This window comes from Cetorhinus maximus, chromosome 14, assembly GCF_964194155.1.
Source record: "Cetorhinus maximus chromosome 14, sCetMax3.hap1.1, whole genome shotgun sequence".
NCBI lineage: Eukaryota > Metazoa > Chordata > Chondrichthyes > Lamniformes > Cetorhinidae > Cetorhinus > Cetorhinus maximus.
In genome coordinates, this window is record NC_135892.1 from 7,645,495 (window position 1) to 7,660,696 (window position 15,202).

Genomic DNA, 15,202 nt, shown 5'->3' on the forward strand with positions numbered 1-15,202 from the left:
TTTAAAGAAGACTTGCATTTATATGGTGCCTGGTCAGTGCTTATAATTATTACAAAGGTTGACTCAGTTTGGAATTTTTTAATGCAGTTATAAATAATGTGATACTTCTACACATAGGGTATTTTCTACATTTCCATTTTCAGTAAAATTTAGACTGATGAAATAAATTACTTATTTGGTTTGTACAATTTGGTTAACAGTGAAGTAATGTTAGAAATTTAAAAAGTGCAAGAAGAAATTTTTCAGATTATTTCTTTGCACAGATCACATACAATTCGTGTTTGAAATATCTCTTACAGCTTAGGCAGAAGGTTGTGGGTTGAAGCTTCAATCCAGAAATCCAGGCTGACATGTCAGTGTAGCACTGAGGGAGAACAGCATTGTTGGAAATGCTGTTTAAGTGCTGTTTGCAATGAGATGTTAACCAAGGCACCACCTGCCTCTTCATAAGTACCATTGTTGGAAGAAGAGTAGGCAGGTCTCAGTGTCTTGGCCAATGTTCCTGCCTAAAACAATTTCACCAAAAAGAATAACAAGATAACTGATCATTTATTTTTGTTTCCTGCTTTTGGAACCTTTCTGGATGCAATTGGTTGCCATGTTTGCCTGTGTAACAACAGTGATTGCACTTTATTGCATAGAGGGAATTTTGAAATGCTACACCAACACAGGCTTCTTCTTTCTCATTTAAAAAAAATTCCTTCTCTGTCTCCTCTTTGTTTTCTTCTCTGTTTCATTTCTATTTCTTTTACTCTTTTTTTTCTATCAAAAACCCAAAGAAACATAACTTTTAAAATGTTTCCCCTATCTCCAAAGCGACAATGCAGCAAAATTTCAGGAGACCTAAGCTTACAATCTGCATCAGTCAGCTGTAGCCAGTTATATTCCAAAGCACTAAACAAGTGCAGTATGCATAAGTGACTTGGAATCAAAAAAACACTCCAGTTGTACAGGAAACCTTTGCAGTCTGTTTCGATTTAATTAATTTCCCAATCTGTGAGAACCAGCAATAATCCAAAGGGAGAGCAGCACCAATTAAAGTTATGAGTGTAGACTGGGAACCAAGGAAGGGTCGGAAAATGGGCCTACCTGAGTTCAGCACTCAGACTTTAGGCCCCTTGTGTTAATTTCCATTATTTGCCAGCCGTGGTTCAGTAAGGTGTTCGAGTCCCACTCCAGGACTTGAACACAAAAATCAAGCTGACACTCCAGGGTAGTGCTGAGGGAGTGTTGAACTGTTGGACTTGGGACTTCTGGTTGTGAAAGGCAATATATAAATGCAAGTCTCCTATTTTTTTCTGTTTAAATTACAGGTCTCTGGTGGGAAGCTTGTTTTAAAAATCATTTATGTAGGTGTAGCTTGGATGTTATTGGATAATTTATTTGTTTTAAGTAATTCCTAGAGCTGGCTGCCATTATGATCAACTTCGATGATTCATTAGGAACTGTGGCATTATAAGTAATTAGAGAAATTATGAAGTGTTGGGAAGCGTGTTATATTGCTCAAGAAGAATTGAGGCCACAAGGGTGGACATCTGGGAATAGAGTGGGGCAAAAAGCATTGAACAATGCAAAGATGTGATCATGGCAGTAGGGAAGGACTGCAAATGGCTTTAATTTAGGGGCTTATGCTGCTGATGTACCATTACGCCTGAGGCAGAAAATGTTTTCTAGGGATTCAGTACACTGGAGTGAAGTCTGGGCAACAGTAAGGATTCTATTTAAGATATAATTATTTTCTTGTGGGCTTGTTAAGGTAAAGATTTTAATTTCACCTTTTCATCTTGAGTTTGATTCCACTTTCATACAATTTCAGTTGTGATGTCCTGCAGTTTTTAAAAAAGTAAGAAATTAGTAGATGAACCAATCAGCTAGAAGAAATTTACTGAGAGGTTTGGTTATGGTTAAATGCAAAACAGAAAATATGAAGTGTCATATCAGTCTATTATTTACCATTCGCTTTATTCCAGCATTTTATAGGGGCAAGGCCAATATGCCATGTAATGAGCAATATATTATGCAGCTACTAAAGTAAAGCTGTGTTTTTTAAAGCCACAAAATCTAAATGTTGTATAAAATGGAGGTGAATTTAATTTCACTGCAGGCTACAGATCAAAGCCTTGGTTTTCTTTCTCTTTTTAAGTGATTGATAGTCAATCGCAGTTTACAGATATTCTGGCCCCTGTCAGTTATTTTTAACGACTGGGGAATTTTTGTACCCCATATTGCAAGGAAACTTTGCACATTCCAAACGTCTACCATTTTTTTTATGCTTTTGTTTTTAAATGTATGAAACCTCAAGTGTGTCACTCAATGTTTCTTACTCATGTCTTCAGATCAGGGTAATATGTGTTAAATCACTTATGTCCTTTCTAGAGGCAGTGATATGTATTTGAGTACAGATTCATGTGTGACAGTGACCAGATTTTTACAGGCTACCATGGCCAACACTGATCATGGTTTTAGCCAAAGGATGGGCTCACAGTCCACTTAAGGACAGTGGGTGGGCTCTCTATGCTGAGGGGGGCCAATTAGAGACCATCCAGCTTCAAATTGGCAGCAGGATGTCATAGCAGATAAGTGAGGGAGAAGGCATTTCAAAATGGAGGCACTCTGTCTTGAATTTTTTAAGATGTAAACTAAAAAATGGCCTTTGCAGCTGGGCCATCACTGAGGGTCGGGAAAACCCCTCAACAGGACTGCCCGCAGCGGTGCTGGTGCTGAACCCAGACAGGCAGGGTGGGCCTCTAAGCCTGTCTGCAGCACTGTTCCCCCACCAGCTCCCGCGACCTCTGGGAAAATCCCAGTTGGTCCCTGTTTACAGGCCTTAATAGGCCATTAATTGGTTTAATCGGCTATCTGCTGTATGTGGGCAGGCAGCCCTGCTGCTCCCCATTCTGCCTCTGGGCAAATTGACCGTGAGTGGGATGGAGCCAGGGAACCGGCGCATAGGCTGACAGCACTGGGATTGAAAATCAAACCCTTGCTTTACCTGAGATTGCTTCACGCAACGCAGGCCAAGAATTGGGAGTAAAAATTAGTCAGTGCCACAGAAATCCCAGGGTCCCAAAATGGGGCCTCAGGCCTCAATTAAATAATTTAGGCAAACTGCACCACAGAAAGTTTGTCCTTTTGCAGGAACGAATTCTGTTTGCCTTGCTGGCAGTGGCCTCGGGTAAGCGTAAAGGCAATGGGGAGAACCAAGGAAGAACAGCTAATGGCCCTCAGGTGGCCTGTGGAGCCAGGAGAAGAACTCCTCCCTCACCACCTCCTTCTCTTCCTCCTAGCTTGATATCAAAACTTAAAAACATTTTTACTTACCTTTCTAGCTGTAGTCACTTATTAGGCTGCATCGCCTTAAATAAATCATGAGTGGAGCAGACCTCTGGCAACCCATTTCTGAGAGAGGTCATTAAACTAGCATTATATAATCTGCATATACTAAAGAAGGACCTAACATCTGTTTTAGGCGACTTCCCAGACATATGAAAAATGGCTCATCTTTTGGGTGTCCTTGGGCTGTGGGACATTGATCTACAAAATTAGTCCTTGTTGCACCTGTTTTGCACCTATAAAAAGGGTGCAACTATGGATGCCACTAGCTCTAATTTCTAGAGCTAAGTGTCAAACTGCATATATTGCATTGAGCCATCAGAGGGTAATCAACACGATTATTAACCAAATATTGTTCCAACTACTTGCAATTCAACATAACATTTGATAAGAATCTGTTTTGTTGGCAAAAATATTTTTAAACTATAATGAATGACATGTGGCACATTCATTTCTGAACACACCCAAGTTTGACCAGAAGTCGTCCCAGCCATGAATTCAGTGCAATTAATGCTTGTAGTTCACAAAATATTATTTACACAAACTGAATACTTGTAATTTTTCCAACATCAGTCTTTGAATGGAAGCCATTTTCCAATGGATATTGATGAAACCTTGGCTAAAATCTGGGGTCATTTAAGTGATTGAGATGACAAGTTATTATTTACAGATGGACAACATTGCAACTTAAATCACTCTCATTGTCACACATGCTTCTAATACTGAAGGGAGATTAAAAACATGAGCAAAACCTGTAGTATTGGCCAACTTCAACTATCTAGTTGTCACTGGGCCAGTTTCAACCATTTAGTTGTCATTTAAGGTATGCCTAGCCAATGGTATACCAGCACATTCTCTGTCCATGACAAAGAACCACAGACATGAAGGCATTGGAAGTGGTTACACTGGTACTCTCTCCAGATGTCCACAGGCTATTTGAGGTGGTTTTATCAAAACACATCTGCTTAATTTCTAGAATAGCTTACTTATCTGACTACATGAACTCTGCCTATATGCATAGGTTTAATTATCATACATAAATTGTTAAACACAGCTTAGATACCTCTCCTGTTTTGTATTGTCTTTATATCTTATTCTTGCTTACATAAGATTTTAATTAGCTTTAGGATAAATATGGGTTGTCCTTTGTGACAAAACTTATGGGTATGCTTAATATATAGCTAATAGGTTTCCAACTTGCACAATGAGTTATGTGATTGTGATGGAAAGATTGTTAAAAGTTTAAGAATGAATTAATTAAAATCCCTAGTTAAAACAGCAAGTGTTTCTTGAATTTGAATTTCTTGAAGTTATGAACTTGTATGTTGGCTGTTTACAGGAAGACAATGTGCCTCCTTTAGTCTGATACGCAGTTTAGAGAAAATGCTGCTGGTGTTAGTGGTAGAGTTATGCAGGTGCCAGATTCCGCTGGGACAGGAACACCTGCCAGGCTGCTCCAGATAACTCAGCAGCTTTGAGGCATTTTCCCAGGCTCCCAAATGAATGGTCACTAATAGCCGTGGGAGAGGGCTTCCAGTGTCGCATCGTGTACCACATTCTCCACTTGGCAGTGTTATGTAGCTGAAGTCTGTTTGGCTGTGATTGCAATTTCTTTTCAAGTAAGACTGAAGAAATATGCAGCTAAGCTTTTTTTCATTTTCATCTTGAACAATTCTTAAGTTTAGTAAGCATAACAAAATGATCTAATTTTAAGATGGTAACTTTGAAATATAAGCAACTACAGTATCTCCTAAAATGGTGTAACTTGATTACAGTCAGTGTATCAGATAATGCATTGCTGGAGAAAAGCTGAAGGTAGCTGCCAAAAATGACTAAAAGTAATTGCACATCATTCTGCAATTGGTGAAGTTATTTTGAAAGTTTACATGACTAGAAATGCTCAGACATACTTGACCACTTCCCAGATTCAAGCAGAGACATGTAACTGTGCTATCTCCTGGGAAATAAAGATATTCACTGAAAACATTATTTGCTAAACCCAGTGTGGTCAGCAACCTACATGTTGTGTGGTTTAGAACTAATTTCACAAATATATTCAGAGGTTCTGCATTTATGCACTTTACTGGTTGATTATTGTAATTAATAAGATTATTAACTATGTATAGTTATTCAGTCAATACTCATAAATTGATAGTTTCTTCTTAATCGAATTGGATACATCTTTTCATGTTGCTTTGTATTTTGTTGACAAAGCTTTATAGTGTAAAAAGATGTGCATTATTGGCATATAATAAAAGTCAAGAATTCTTTGCTGAAGCTACATCTATTGCTGATGTGCTTTGTTCACTGTGTGATTATCTTTGTGTGCCTGCCATGATTTTAGCTTGGTCCCTCCTTTTTCTTAGATTATAATCTTGGCAATTTTTATTTTCTAAAAATGTTTGTTATACTGGCTCATTACTATTAGTCAGATGGATATTGAAGGAAAGCAATTAGATTTGTAGACATACTTGTGGGAGTTCAACTTTAAGTCTTAAGGTGAAAGGTATTGATTACCTATTGAGGAAAATGTCTCATTGATTGATACAGGTTCAAACTGGGCTGACTGGTGCAAGTTTTTTAAATTCTTGTTCTCTCAGAATCCATTTGAAGAAGATGAGGTTCTAAGAATCCCTTGGGGCACCACCTCTTTAAATCTCCAAGGTTCTCACGTGAATGAGTCTCTCGAGGGACAAGCTAACAGAAATCTGGTCACTATAATAGCTTAACTTCTCCCTTACAGCAGACTAACTTGACAAGGTGGCTAGACTTAACTCCGATTACTTCTCTCAATGGGCTCAATCTTAATTGCCATTGTAAGCTTCAGATTAGAGAGGGCATTAAAGTCTCCATCCTCGCATCCGTTACCTCATTGAATTGAAAGTGAGAGTGGACTTGTGGCATAATAAGTCATGCATTTTAAAATATGCATGCCCTTTTCTCTTGTCCAATTCTCTCCTCTTGTGTTCCCACTGTTACCAAGTGCCTAAGTGTTGTGTCCTTCAGGACACGATTGCCACATGGACTGCAGCGGTTCAAGAAGGCAGCTCACCACCACCTTCTCGAGGGTGATTTATGGATGGGCACTAAATGCTGGTCTAGCCAGTGGCGCCCACATCCCATGAATGAATATAAAAAAATAGTGATCCAACGCTCCTTGATCAGCTGTATGTTTGTGGAGACTGTGCTGTTTTCCATTAAGATTCTTTGAGGAGCCCCTATAGGTACTGGCAAACTTTTCAAAATATCAAAATCTCAGTGTCAGTCTAAGCTGGGATTCAAACTTTGGTCCTATATTTGGACACTCAACTGGACACTCAACACTCGTGATCTGATTAAAGCCATTTCTCAAATGATTGATGTGTTATTTTAAAAGCATGCAATAAACATCAAAATTAGATTTTTAAAAATCTTATGTCTATGCACATTTCCTGTCTACAAATCTTTCTTCCTGTGTCAACTTTTCACGTTATTAATTTTAATGTCTGCATTCGTAATGAAGATTGCCCATGTCACACTGCAATTACATCCTCACACCATTAATGATGCTGTTGTACCTCAGTTTGAGTCTCCCAGCTCCTTACCTTACCACCTTCTCTCCCATTTTAGCCAAACGTGGGACAACTTATTTTTTCTACTGAATTTTTACATTCAGCAGCTCATATCCTGGGCTGTGTCCACAACTTGGTCTCTTTTTATGTGGACTGTTCATTAGCCTTATTCACAACTCCCTACCAGAGAACTGACTAGATGCAATGGAGAAGTCACCCCTCCATTTCCATTGGACATGAGTACACTGCTGGTTGTTTAACCCAATATTCAAAGGCTATGTTCTGATCTCCTGCTCACTGGCTATGTTGAGATGGATTATTCCACCTTCATCGGATGGCAGTTCCCCATTGGATATCAGTCCGATATTCGGACGTTGTCTCTGCTTCCCAGAGTTCCTTCACTTATGCTGCATAGAGACTCCAATGCTCCAACCAAAGCTCCTTCTCGACTTCCTAAATTGCTGTCGGTTTTGCTGTTTTAACCATAAATAATATATAAAATCAAAGTTAGGGTAGAATAGCTGACTTTAAAATTGGAACTCAATTCTGTTGATTAACTAATCTAGTTACCCAACTCTTATCCCCATGCACCCCCACACACACCCTCTAATTCACCTTCCCTTGAAGATTATACTTGGGCTTGATTCCCCATATGGTCAACTAGTACAAAACAACTTGTATTTTTATGGTACTTTTAACATAGAAAAGTATCACATGAAAGTGTAATCAGGCAAAAAAAATGACAAAGAAGGAGATAATAGATGTGACTAAAAATTTTGTCAAAGAGGTCGGTTTTAAGGAGGGTGTTAAAGGAGGAGAGAGAGGTGCAGAAATTTCTGGAGGGAATTCCAGAGCCTGGGATCAATATAGTTTGAAGTCATGGCTGCCAAAAGGTGATGCACAAGATGCCAAAGTCAGAGAAACGTAGAGTTTTCAGAGGCTTGTATGACTGAAGAAAGTTGCAGAGATAGGGAGGGAGAGACCTGAAGATTTAAACATGAGGATAAGAATTTTAAATTTGAGGTGCACTAGCTAAATCTCTGGAAGCCAGGCCACGATTTAGATTTTGAGTTAGGTGCATCAATTATATACAAACCTAAGGTATATGTAATCTAATGTAAGTAGTGTTTTAAAATGATACACATCTTTTCAAATGGAGAAATTTTACATTTTTCTCAAGAAACTGCTTTTGAATAATGCCTTCCCATCATCTTCCCATGCATCACTCAGTGCACCTAAATATTTACACATAGACCAAAGGTGTTAAGGGTTCAACACTTTAAATGCAGCTAACTATTCAAAATTCCATTCACAAATTGGGTCAGTACAGTATTTTATGCAGTAGGTTAGCATGACAACCTGTAATAGAATTTTGGCATCTAAACTCCTGGTTGTCTGTCACAGCTGAGACTAGTTAGCCTTTGGATAGACTGCAGGATAGCGTACCCTTTAAAATAGACTATACTATTGCACTTTGTATGGGAGAAAAAGTAATATTTTCCACGTCTGTCTTCAATTTGTGCTAAATGGAACAACAGTGGCAATAATACTGGAGTATTCCACACCCTGCATGCACTCTTCTGTTGTCATTGCTGGAGAAGACTACATCTATGGTTATGGATCCCACAGTTCCTGTGCCTGGGCGGATGAGATAGTGCCACCTCGTTCCCGCAAGCACTATCAGGATCCTGTCCCTTTTTATCAATAAACAAAAATCTAGAGGAGAGAGGCTGTTTCTTGCACCCACCTGAACATCACTGAAGTTAAGTGAGATAGGAGAATGACACTCCCACCAAAAATTCCACCATTTCTACTTGCAGCCAGCTAAAACTATGTTTGAATGATGCAGGCATCACAGAAGTAGGGATCTGATCCTGGTTTTCTGAAACAGCCCAATCAATTTCCACTAGAAAATGGCGAAGAGAAAAATAAAGATTTATTTAACAATCCACTAATTGGCCAACCTTCCCATTGGAGCAACACAATGCCAATCTGACAGTCTTGCTGGGTGGAAATGCAAGGACTGGCATGGGTGCCCACTCCTTTTTTAGTGAATCCACCCCAGGATTTAACCTTTGTGGTGGAGAAACTTCTAGAAATGATAACTCAGGACAAAATTAAAGTTCACTTGGGCAAATGTAGGTTAATTAAGGAAAACTAGATGGTTTTGTTAAGGGAAAATCATGTTTAACTAACTTGAGTATTTTGATGAGGTAACAGAGAGGGTTGATAAGAGTAATGCTGTTGATGTGATGTGATGTACATGGACTTCCAAAGGCATTTGATTAGGTGCAGCACAACAGACTTATGAAAAAAGTTAGAGTCATGGAATAAAAGGGACAGTAGCAACATGGATACGAAACTGACTGAGTGACAGGAAATTGAGGAAGGTTTATATTGGAGTTCTCCGGGAATTGGTGTTAGGACCCCTGCTCTTCCTGATATATATTAATGACACAGATCTTGGTGCACAGAGCACAGTTTCAAAATTTGTGGATGATACAAAACTTGGAAGTGTTGTGTACTGTGTGAAGGATAGTATAGAATTTAAAAAGGACATAGGTTGGTGGAATGGGTGGACAAGTGGCAGATGAAATTTAATGCAAAGAAGTGCAAAGTGATTCATTTTGGTAGCAAAAACATGGAAAGACAATATAAAATAAAGGCTACAATTCCAAAGGAAGTGCAGGAGCTGAGGGACCTAGATGTATATGTGCATAAATCATTGAAGATGGCAGAACATGCTGAGAGAGAGGTTAATAAAACTTACAAAAAACTAGGCTTTATCAATAGGAACATAGAGTACAAAAACAAAGCAGTTGTGTTAAACTCGTGAAAAACAATGGTTTGGCCTCAAACTGGAGTATTGTGCTCAGTTCTGGGCACCACTCTTTAGGAAGGATGTGAAGGTATTAGAGAGGGTGCAGAAGAGATTAACGAGAATGATTCTACTTCAGTTACGTAGATAGATTGGAGAAGTTGGGACTGTTTTCCTTGGAGAAGAGAAGAGGAGATCTGATGAAGGTATTCAAAATTATGAGGGTAAAAGCAAAATACTGCGGATGCTGGAAATCTGAAATAAAAACAGAAAATGCTGGAAAACCTCAGCAAGTCTGTCTGGCAGCATCTGTGGAGAGAGAAATAGAGTTAACTTTTTGAATCCATATGACAGGGCATGAGGAAAATCTTTTTCACACAGCAAGTGGACCTGGAATGCACTGCCTGAGAATGTGATGGAGGCAGGTTTAATCAAGGCATTCAAGAGGGAATTGGATTATTATCTGAAAAGGAAGAATGTGCAGGGTTACAGAGAGAAGGCAGGGGAGTGGCATTAGGTGAATTACTCGTTCAGAGTCAGCACAGACCCGGCAGGCCAAATGGCCACCTGTGCTGTAACAATTCTGTGATTCTTTTCTATGATTAGGACAGGATTAATGCTGTGGCAGATTGCAGTCAGAAGCCCTACTACACCACAATTCTGGCAGAACGTGTCAAGGAATTTCAGCCCCATAATATTTATAAGGTACATTGGTGAAATTGAATAGCATAAATTGAGATTTAGTTGACTATTTTTCATTGTGTAGTTTTTCTTTCAATTAATCCAGAGAATGGGAGCAATTTCAATAGCCGTGTTTATGCTCATCGTGCCAGGAACCACTCTGTAAAAGGCTGCACCTCATTCACAGGAGGAACAGCAACCCCTAGAGCTTTAGCCACTCAAAGACAACAGATACCTAGTTTTCTAGTTTATAATGCATTAAAGCCAATTAGAAGGAGCATAGAGGCACCTTGATGTAGTAGTAAAGGATATAATCCAGCCACAAGATAATCCAGGAACATTGTAGACAAATGAAGTAGGTGTGAAAGGCATATCATGGCAGCAGTTGGTTATATGAGATGAATTGTTCAAAGTATGGTTTCTACAATGCACTTATTTTCACATTTATTTTGTAGGGCAAAATTTTCGTCTTGCCGCTTACTTTATGAAGAGACATACAAACTTAAGATGTGTCACACAACACCAGTATTGTGGTATGTACACATTTAGTAATAGTTAGAAGTTTAATCACATTTTAGTTGGAAAATATTTATTACTTATGTTTTGCATGCCCATAAGTAACTGAATAAATTGAAAATGCTACGTATAGTTAAAATAAAGTTTTTGTTATGCATATTTTGTCGTTGTTCTACTGAATATGTTTAATGTGTTCTTCATTCTTAAAGTGCATTTGGTTGGATTTTCTTTTCTGCACTTTACTGTAGAAGGAAAAATAAGTAGTCCAAGAACAGAGAAAATGACAGGAAAGAAAGGATAACCATTGAATAAGCCAGCGCTCTGGTGACATCACTGACAGGGAAGCAGCATCCCAGAGTGGTTCCATAGGAAACAGGAAATCATATTCAGACTGGGCTAAGAACTGCTTTAGAGTCACCCAACACCACAAATCCATATTATAAATTGGAAATCTGCAATTAAGAGGCCATTAATGATTGTATAAAACCATTGAGGAGCTCTGCAGGGCAGATTTGGGTGGAATCCCAACATATGGCTGAAGTTTTAAATGACTACTTTGCATCACTCTTCGGTACTGAAGATGACGCCAAGTTAATAATGTTGCAATATTTAGTTGATGCTAAAATTGTATGTGTCAAAGTGAATGTGGAAACAGTCCTTGCTAGACCAAATTTAAAACAACTGAACTGCATTATACTAGCTCATACATGTGCTGGCTCATATATGCAGTAGCCACCAAGATCTGAAATTGTTCCCACCTACAGGGAAAAGGCCCACATGGTGCCTATATTTAAAAAAGGACAATGAGCCAGTACTAGGAAACTGCAAGTCTGTTAACTTCAGTTGTCGGCAATTTGTTAGAAGGGATTATTGGAGATGCTTTATGTAGAGAAGGGGTTATTAGGAAATTGCAGGCGTGGCTTCTGCAAAAGGAGTCTCATCAATTTGAATTTTTGAGAAGATTACGGAGTTGATGGATAATGAAAGCCTGGTCGATATTGTGTATTTAGGTTTTAAAAAAGCCTTTGATAACATGCTGCACAAAAGCCTTCTAAGTAAGATTGTATCTTCAGGTTTGCTTTGAGATCTCTGGTTGGTTAGTGACTTGGTTGTACTTGCATAAGGGAGTTAATAAAAGTAACAGTTTTACATTGGGGCTGGTTGTGGTAGAGTCCTGCAGGAACCGGTTTTAGCACTGTTCATAATCTTTATTATTGATTTGGATGTTGGCATCAGGAAAATGCTGAAATGTGGATGACTTGAGATATATGCAGGAGTTAGGACCTTTGATGGAAAAAAATTGCAGGTGGATAGAGACACAATGGAAGAATGGTCCCCCCTCTGACATATCTTTTTCAATATAGATAAATGTATTGTGAGCCATTTTGGGGTGGGGAAATTCCAAGTTTGTATACGCCATACAGAATTGCACACAAAAAGCTGCAGAGTGAGAGAAGAACCTGGGAGTTGTGGTTCATGAACCTTTTAACGACCAGTGCTGGGAGAGTGTTGTGGAAGATTGTTAGGATACTTGTAAAAGACCTTGATCAAGCTGCCGCTAGAGCACTGCACCCAATTTTGGATCCTTCATGTATGTCAAAACCCTTAAAAAGGTTCAGAAGAGGATTACTTGATCAATAGCTAATTTAGGGACCTGAGTTATCAGGACAGACTTAGACAGCTGAGCCCTATTAGTTTGTAATAGATTTTGAGAGGAATATGAATGATGGCTATGAACTAATGAAGGGTTAGATTCTGTCCTCGTGGATAGATTACTTGAGTTAGAAAAGCAAGGGACACCTAGGAGACATCAATAAAAGTTAGCTTCGATGCTAGAAATACTACTTGTATGTGCACTGAGTGTTGAAAATGCGGGTGGAAGACATCTTGAGTTATAGATGATAGGTGAATTAACAAAGCACAGTCCTGGCACTTGCTTGATAACTTCTAGGGTTTGAAGAGTAATTTCCCAACATATACTCTTTCCCCCCCCCCCCCACCCCCCACCCACCCAAATTGGCCTACGGTTTCTTTGCATTTCCCTGGAGATTGCAGAACCTTAACAGGAGTGGGATGGGTGGCTGGCGTGTGTAGTGATGGGACAAGCTTGATGGACCAGCTGGTCTTTTCCTGTCCTTTTTCGTATATTCTTATTTCCCTATCTGGTTGTGTGGCTCTAGAGTGGCACTCAGGCCACCATGCCCTCCGCTGTTTGCAGTGTAGCTGTTTTGGTCATTGCTCATTACACAATAGCAACCTTGCATCAAACAAAACATCAAAATAAATATTATAACTACATTTTTTTTTAAAGCGATTATTTTAAACAATAAGAAATCACCAGACTGCCCACCTTTATAAACTATATTAAGCTTGAGTCTTTTTAATTTCAAGAGCCTGAGAAGCAAGCTGTTATGATTTCCGTACACATATTTCATAATCAGACTTCATATTTAGACAATATACAGTAAAATCTTTGTTATCCAGCATGTTCGGGAAATGGGTGGTGCAGGTTAAACACAAACGCCAGTTAACGGGGAGTTACATTACTCCGGAACAGGACAAGGTGCGGTATATCTTTGCTCAGGCACAATAATCAAAAACTGACCCAATAATTTAATAATTTCAATGTAAAGCCTGAGATTTACAATTTATTGTTATTGTTAGTTTTTTAAAAGGAATGAATTATCTGAGCACTGAGCTTATATAAAAAAAATCGAGCTGTCAGAAATTCTAGTTACTAGAGAATTCTGGTTGGTAGAGAGTGGATAACACACAGTTTCCTGTTTAAGAATTAGTGTTTAAATTAGTTCATAAGGTAACTTTTGCATCAGATTGCTAGTTAAAAATGTATTAGCCTCTGAAATTTTCCTGGTGTACTAGCAGATAGATGTGTAACTGGTCCATATAAAGTCACTCTGGCCACTGTTTTACAGGAGGCATTAGCCTAGTTAAAATAAATGAGTTAACGCCTCTGTTAAAATAGCAGACATAGAAATGTCACATCATTGTGTAAAGCATTCAGCTACTAATGTCCCTGATAGTAATTTCTAGACTATCATCTGTTAGTTTAACATGAGAAGCTAGAAAGTGAGGAGGAGGTCATATTTATTCTAGTGAAGGTCACTGAAAATCCCGAAGGAACAAATTTGCATGTACATTTATAGTGTTTGGTATACTCATAAAACTACAGCAAAGGGGAACCCAATATATTTTCTGTTTATTTTTTCTATTTGGTTACTTTTTAATGTTAGTCTTTTTCAGTTATTTATAATTTTAAATTTACATTTGTTTTTCTGTGAGAACTGTTACATGTGGTAATCAATGTATGTTATATTTGGAGTGTGTGGTACTGATATTTCTATGAGCAAGAATCATATCCTATCTAGCTAGTCTGAAGAACTGGATAACTTTATATAGACTGACTGGCTGAACTAAACTTGTAAAACTTTGTCTGACCTCATTCTATGAAGATCATAAGTTTGAATGACCTTCGAGGGTTAATGTTAAAAATGTATTAAATATCTGTAAATAGAGTGTGATATCTGAACTTTATTCATGACTTTTAGCAGAGTGAATACCTGAGAACAATTAAGATTATATTTTATAACGTGCCAGAATGAAGGCATGATGTTGTACTGTAATACTTAACAGATGGGTAGCTGGTAATGATCTGTAGTCGAGTTATTAGTAGCACCATTACACTCAGTCAGGATTGAATTAGTATCAAAAATAATGATAAACTAAAATAAAACATTTTTATAAATTCAGATATATTTTATGTGAAATTTTAAGCAATCGCAACTAAAATGTGAATGAATCCCCCCTTCCCCCATCTTTTTTTTAAAATTACCGTTAATTTTCTCTTTGTTAATTTATAAAGCGAAAAAGAAAAATTCTTCATCCACATCTGATACTTGTGACAGGAGTTGCTTAAATTGATAATGTAGTCAGAGTTCCTTTAAAATGTTTTTTGATATTATGTCCTCTTTCCCTTATGACCAATGCACCTTTAGATGCTTTGCTAATTTTCTTGCATAACCCCTCTTGGTCTATTTAAACTCCCTTTTGTAACATGGAAGCTCAGCTTTCCATACATTCCCTTTGTTCCTGACTGGAATATACTTAATTTATACTTTTACTGTCTCCTGTTCTAACTATTTTTCATTGCTGGTGTACAGTGTTATTTGCCAATTTGTACTTTCATATAATACATATTTAGATGAAATATAAGGATCGGTGTGTATTTATTTATTTATATATCATATATATTTTTATCTAAAATATATATATAAAAAAATATATG

At 38.0% G+C, this 15,202-nt stretch overlaps 1 protein-coding gene across 6 annotated transcripts in view; it reads left to right on the forward strand.

The window, feature by feature from the left end:
* Window positions 1-15,202, forward strand: part of slx4ip (SLX4 interacting protein) — a 109,794-nt gene that overhangs the window by 77,227 nt on the left and 17,365 nt on the right. For 5 of the 6 annotated variants that reach the window (XM_078556446.1, XM_078556447.1, XM_078556449.1 and 2 more), the window contains one exon: window positions 10,839-10,916. The exons of the other annotated variant lie outside the window; for it this stretch is intronic. In XM_078556446.1, the coding sequence (XP_078412572.1) occupies window positions 10,839-10,916 (78 nt within the window). The remainder of the gene's footprint in view (window positions 1-10,838; window positions 10,917-15,202) is intronic. 6 annotated transcript variants of the gene reach the window in all.